The sequence below is a fragment of the Camellia sinensis genome, chromosome 5 (assembly GCF_055761805.1).
Source record: "Camellia sinensis isolate YWXY chromosome 5, ASM5576180v1, whole genome shotgun sequence".
NCBI classification, from domain to species: domain Eukaryota; kingdom Viridiplantae; phylum Streptophyta; class Magnoliopsida; order Ericales; family Theaceae; genus Camellia; species Camellia sinensis.
In genome coordinates, this window is record NC_138965.1 from 175,632,415 (window position 1) to 175,639,233 (window position 6,819).

At 36.1% G+C, this 6,819-nt stretch overlaps 1 protein-coding gene across 1 annotated transcript; it reads left to right on the forward strand.

Moving 5' to 3' along the window:
* Nucleotides 1–4,111: 4,111 nt before the first annotated feature.
* LOC114262525 (zinc finger CCCH domain-containing protein 20) lies at nt 4,112–6,519 on the forward strand. The gene has a single exon (XM_028202892.2). It carries the CDS (start codon nt 4,866–4,868, stop codon nt 6,039–6,041), a length of 1,176 nt encoding a protein of 391 aa, XP_028058693.2. The 5' UTR covers nt 4,112–4,865; the 3' UTR covers nt 6,042–6,519.
* Nucleotides 6,520–6,819: the final 300 nt, after the last annotated feature.

Consider the following 6,819-nt stretch of genomic DNA (forward strand, 5'->3'; position numbering starts at 1 on the left):
TGGACCAAGAAAGTTAGGGTTTTAGAGCTTTGGGTAGTAACAATGGAGGAGGGAGGTGATGAACCTTAAGCAAAAGTGTCTAACCAGCTGAGATGAAGATGAGGGCCTCTCTTATAGAGAAGAGAGGCCAAAGATTCTCTTGGAAGCTTCAAAGATCCTCCATACATGCACCAAATGATTTCCAGCTGGCACAGCTGGATTACACTCACAGAGGGGAAAAGCAATAAGCAAGTCGGCCAGTTCAAGTGGCCGGCCAGCCACTCCCCCTAGTCGGCCGACCAGGGGTCAAAAGGTTCAAGAGCAATTGCTGGTCGGCCTACCCAGAAAGGTGGCCTCCCAGATGAGTAGAACACAGCTCTGTGGAGAAAAATCAGAAAATGTGACCCAAGAGAGAGAAAAGCTAGCTTTTTAATAAGGTTCAAAAGGGTCAAGAAGAATTACTGGTCGGCCTACCCATATTGGTGGCCTCCCAGATGAGTAGATCATCATGGTGGTATGAAAAGCCATAAAATGTGGCTCAAAAGTGAGAAAAACCAGCTTTCTGTTAGAAAAAATCGGCTTTTGGAGAGAGAAAAAGAGGAAACTAGCTTTTCAGGGGAAAAGGTGGCCAGCCACCATCCTACCACCTCTCTAGCAATGAAAATAGGGTCCCTACCAAAAATGGACCAAAACAGATGCAAAACGAAGGATCGGGGGCCAAAACGCGCGGTTCGGGACCTCGAAAACAGGCTGTTAGGCACTAGAAGTGACGTATGACCACGAAGGTGGTCTCCAGCGCCACAGTGTTCCTCTAAAGGGAGGAAATAAGATGTGTGCCAAAAATCGGAGTAAACAGAGGTAGTTAAGCGGTCCCGAACCGAGGCACGCGGCCGACGGCTCCGAAAACCGAAAATCGGGCTCTAAATAGGAAAAATGGCCTACAACCACGAAACGTAGCCTACGGCCACTAAGAGATGGTCTTTAAGACCTCTCCCTCCCTTCGGGAGGAGAAAATAGAGAAAATAGGACCCGGTTCGCAAACCGAGGCAAGCCACAAAAGAGCTCCGAAGTCCGGAGGCGAGGCTCGCAGCCGAGACTCCGCAACTTCAGAACGAGCACAACATGCAGCATCACCGAGCGCTCAACTGGTGACGTCTGAGTCTTAAGGTCAGTCAAAAATGGGGTGTCTACAGATGTCATGGTAGATATTCTTTGTGGCACTATCAAGCGCCATTAAAAAAAGAGTTACTGACACTTATAACTGTCATTACACCATCAAGACTAAAACCTTTCAGTGACACTTTAATGTCATGGTAGGCACTATTCATGACGCTATCAAGTGCCATTCGTGATGATAATTCGTTGTAGAACAATTTGATTCACTCTTGCGGAAACTCGAACCGCCAACCTCTCGCACCATAAACCTTATACAGCACACTCTTCCCACTATACTTCTATAGCACCACATGATTATATATGCAACATATATTATTTATATAGTACATACATTCATATTAATATAAAAGTATATGTATAAACATAATTATTTTATTGAACATAATTTATGTAAAATAAATTATTTACTAGCAAAATAAAAAAAGACCACTTTGCCAATTCTATACTTTTGGCTACTAATTATTTTTTAGTTGCTAAAAAATTTAACTTTTGCCAACTAAAATCAGATTTGGTTGTCGAAGATGCACTTTCAGCTACCAAAATTTTGGTCGCCAAAAAATTTAATTCCCGCCTTAGGATTTTAGTTCTCCCGCACTAAAAATGACCACTTTTGGCGACTAAACTTATTTTTTAGTCGCCAATTATAGACTTTTGGCTACTAAAATTTTTTTAGTCACCAAAAAACTTTACTTTTGGCTGCTAAAATTTTTTTAGTCGGTAAAACCCATATAATCAGCGACTAAACTTATTTTTAATCGCCAATTGTAGACTTTTGGCTACTAAATTTTTTTAGTCGCTAAAAAAATTTACTTTGGGCTACTAAAAATTTTTTAGTCACTAAAACCCATATAATCAGCGACCAAACTTAGTTTTAGTCACCAATTGTAGACTTTTTGTTACTAAAATTGTTTAGTCGTCAAAAAGCTTTACTTTTGGCTACTAATGTTATTTTGGTCGCTGAAAGCTATACTTTCAGTGACCAAATTTTTTTTGGTCGGAAATTCAGTCGCCGAATGTGCTTTTTCCTGTAGTGTATATTGAGTTTAATTTATTTATTTTTAATAATTTTCTGCATTTTAAAAATTTAGAAAATATGTTGGCATTTTTTGTTTTTTCAAAAATGCCATTATAAGCTTGGAAAGTTTTTGGCTTAGTGACATTTCTCAAAATGCTATAAAATATTTGTTTATGACACTTTTCACCTAAGTTTCATAAAAAGTAATTTGCACCTACCTAGTGTTCTGACATTTTTTAAAAAATGCCATTGCTACTAAAGTTTAGTGACATCTGTTGGTAAATGTCACGAACATAATTTTTTGTGTCATTATTTTATAAAATGCCATAAAATTGATGTGACATTTCTTTATTGAAATGCCACTAGAGCCTTATATGTTTGTGATTCTGTGGCATTTTTCTAAAACATTTAATGCCAATTTTTATTTTTGTGGCATTTTCTAAAAACATGCCACTAGTGTAGTGTCACTAAAATGTAACTTTGTAGTGACATTTTTGTTGTAGTGAAGTGACACTTTTTTTAATTGAAATGCTACTAGAGCATTGTATATTTGTGGCTCTATGACATTTTTCTAAAAAATGTCACCAAATATTCTTTTTATGATATTTTTTAAGAACATGTCACTAGTGTAATGTCACTAAAGTGTAAATTTGTTGTAGTGACATTTTTGTTGTAGTGAAGTGACACTTTTTTTAATTGAAATGCCACTAGAGCCTTGTATATTTGTGGCTCTATGACATTTTTCTAAAATGTCACCAAATATTCTTTTTGTGACATTTTTTAAGAACATGCCACTAGTATGTTGTCACTAAAATGTGTTTTTGTTGTAGTGCGTCCAAACAACTATTAACTTTTATTTTACAATTTCATAGTAGGAAAAGGAGTAAAAAAATGAGTTGTTTCACTATATAAACCTTATGCTCCCTTTTAATATTGTAATGTTGTGTATGTTTCAATTCAAGACAGTTTAAATTTTAAAATTAAAATAAAATTTAAAAGTTTTAATTAATTAATTTTTGTATAAGTTGGTTGGTTTTTCAACGTAGCCGATAGGGTGAATCGTTTTTAGTTTGACTGATTCGTTGGTTTAGCTGCGATATTAGCAGTTTTATTAAAATATATTTGTTAAATTTATTTGATTCAAAATCAATTAAAGATTGACCAAATTAAAGATAAACGGCTAAGATTGTTAAATTCGAAATAAACTTTTTACCCAAACAATTGTTAACTTTTAAACAATTAAGAAAATCATCATTGACTAGCTTTCATTTAACTTTTATTTTATAATCACACATCGAGAAAAAAAGGAAAAAATGAATTGTTTTACTTAGATAAAGTGAATCTTATACTTCTATTTATATAAACAAAATGAGATTTCTGTGAGAAACCATATAATCAATATCTCATATTAATTTTTTTGATTTTCTTAATTTTAAACAATTAAGAAAATCCCGATTAGCTAACGTCCATTTAACTTTTATTTTATAATCTCACATTGAGATTTTTATTTTCAACATAATTTTGTATAGGATTTTGAAACTCTCATAATATCTTTCCTTGGAAGTATTTATTTTATAAAATACATAGATATATCGATAATCTCAATGTCATTCTTATTGTTCCTTAATACAAAAATTATGAGATAATTTTAAATTTGTATTTAAAATTTATAACTTATGAGATAAATTATAATAGTTTTAAATTTATATTATGTCGATTTTAATTTTAAATTAATAGGTTGCTTTCTATATTTAGTGACAGTTTAAATTTTCATAAAATAAAATTTAAAAGTTTTAATTAATTATTTTTTTGTATAAGCTGATTGATCTTTTGACTTAACTAATTATGCTAAATCATTTTTTATTTGAATAATTTGCTGATTTAACTATGATTTTAACAGTTTTACATATTACCGTGATTCTTTTCACTCATTAAGTTTTTAATTTTTTTTTTAATTATTTCCCTTTTAAAAACCAATATGATAATTTTTTAAAATTCATATATTTTTATTCTAAAATAGTGAAGTGTTAGAATTATATTATTTTTTTTATAACAAAGCATAATTTTAATTATTAATTGTCAATATAAAAAAGAAACATTTAAAAAGAAAACTCTTAAATTTATATATAAAATTTTATTTATGAGAAGTAAAATATAAAAAAAAAATTAAATATAATTATCATATTTTTAATATAAAATATATTATTTTATCTCATAAAAAACACAAATATTATGCCAGTTAAATAAAATATTTCAGATAAATTTTTTTTTTTTTAAATTTTAATTCGTTCCTAAATCTCTTAAGCAAACGCCGTAAATGCAAAAGTCTCCAACTGCCTTTCCACAATATCTCACATCTACACTCCATAAATGTCCTCGCGTATATTACGCTCCACCGCCTTAGGAAATCTACCGACCTAGTGCCGTCATTTAAAAAACAAAAATTATTAATTTATCCAACAAACGCCTGTCACCAAAATCCCCTCACCACCGTAACAACAACAACCCACGTATAAACCTAAGCTCCCATAACACAACTCATGTCAATCCCTCACACCACCTTCTTAATTCAACACACACCACACTGTCATCGGAGAATCTCCCCATAGTTTTAACCGCAGTAAAATAGTTTTTTAATCTAACCAAGGTTAATAAAACTCAACCACGGTTAGTACCCACTCAACTAGCAGTTTATATGCCAACCAGAGTGAGCCTGTACGTTCACAGCACCAAAAAAATGATGATCGGAGAGCGAAACCACCCAAATCCGATGGTACATGTACCTCCGTGGACTATCTCCGACGATCCAACGGTTGACATCTCTTTTCCTTTTTCCGTAACTGGCATTTCCGTCAACCATAACGGCAATGCCGACGACTGCTATCCGTTCGATGCTCTGACGGCGCTGCACCGTTACCTCCCGTCAAACGACGTCGATTTGGAGTCCGAGGAGTCGGGTCGCGAGTCGGACCTCCCGGTGGACCCGTACTCGTGCGATCAGTTTCGGATGTTCGAGTTCAAGGTCCGAAAGTGCATGAGAGGCCGATCACACGACTGGACCGAGTGTCCCTACGCTCATCCGGGAGAGAAAGCTCGCCGTAGAGACCCGAGAAAGTTCAACTATTCGGGTACGGCTTGCCCCGAATTCCGAAAAGGGAACTGTAAGAAAGGTGATGCCTGTGAGTTCGCACATGGCGTGTTCGAGTGCTGGCTCCATCCGGGTCGGTACCGGACTCAGCCATGCAAGGACGGTCCCAACTGTCGCCGCCGGGTCTGCTTTTTTGCCCATATGCCCGACCAGCTTCGGGTTCTGAGCCCGAGAACTCCCGGATCTGTGGAGTCCTATGATGGGTCTCCTCTCAGGCTTGCTATGGAGGGTTCTTGTGCTAAAGGGTTGACTTTCATGTCCTCGCCGGAGTCTATTTCGCCGCCGTCTGAGTCGCCGCCGATGTCTCCGATGACTACTAACTCACTGAGTCGGTCTCTGGGTTCGAACTCGATCAACGAAATGGTGGCTTCTCTGCGTCAGTTACAGCTCAACAAGGTCAAGTCGATGCCTTCTTCATGGGGTATCCAGATGGGCGGTTCTCCTGGTTTCGTGTCTCCCAGGTTGTCATTGACCCGACCCGCGTTCTGCAGTTTGCCATCGACTCCGACTAGGGCCCGTACCCGGACTGGAATCGGGTCTTTTGATCTGTGGGACAAAGGGGTGTGCGAGGAGGAACCCGTGATGGAGAGGGTCGAGTCGGGTCGGGATCTTAGGGCCAAGATGTTCGAGAAACTAAGCAGGGAAAACCCATTGGATCGGGCTGACCCGGCACAACCTACTTCAGGTCCAGATGTTGGGTGGGTCTCAGAGCTGGTAAAGTAAAGTGGTTCTGGTTCTTGTTCTTGTTCTTTTGGATGGTTAATTGTCAATGATTTTCATGGCTTGGGTTAATTTGGGTGGTATTTTGTTCCCTCTCTCTATCTCTTTTTATCTTTTGTGAATATTTATGAAGATATATATAGAGAGGAGAAGATGGAATGTGTTTTTGGAAGCAACAGTTTGAAGATTCTGTAAATGAGTACAAAAATGGTAAATTAGTGGAAGAAGAGTGTAGATTCTCTTTTTTTGGGGTGGGGGAATTATCTCTCTGAGAGAATTGGAAGTCATTTTGTATAGAAAGACTCTGAGCTGCCTAAAAGATAACAGAGGTTAGCAGAACATTGGATTAATTTCCCTTTTAATATTTTTTGGTTTGTCTTGTATTTTTATGTTGTGATCATCTCAATTAACTAATCTTGTTATTGTACAAATTTTATTTATGATCAATGAAGATGTTAATGTACTGCATAGTTTGTATCAAGTGTTTCTTTGTTCTCAATATTCTCTCTATTATGCGATGGGGTCATGCTAGCCTATGATGTTAGTTATATATGGTGATTGGCTTGATTTTCTCCGATATTGGTGTCAATGTCATGCACAACTTTGTGGTGGTGAATTAATTTTCAATATATCTTTTACATATTAGTAGATTGTTTTCTCTTCGCGATTTTTGAATCTATCAATCTGGCTTGCATGCTATGGATGATATGCATGTATCCCTGTGTTCGTCTGTGATGTGAAGTATATCAACTTAGTATATTTTATTTAATTAATTATTTTA

Coding starts and splice junctions, on each gene's coding strand:
- LOC114262525 (XM_028202892.2), top strand. CDS start 4,866: ATGCCAACCAGAGTGAGCCTGTACGTTCACAGCACCAAAAAAATGATG.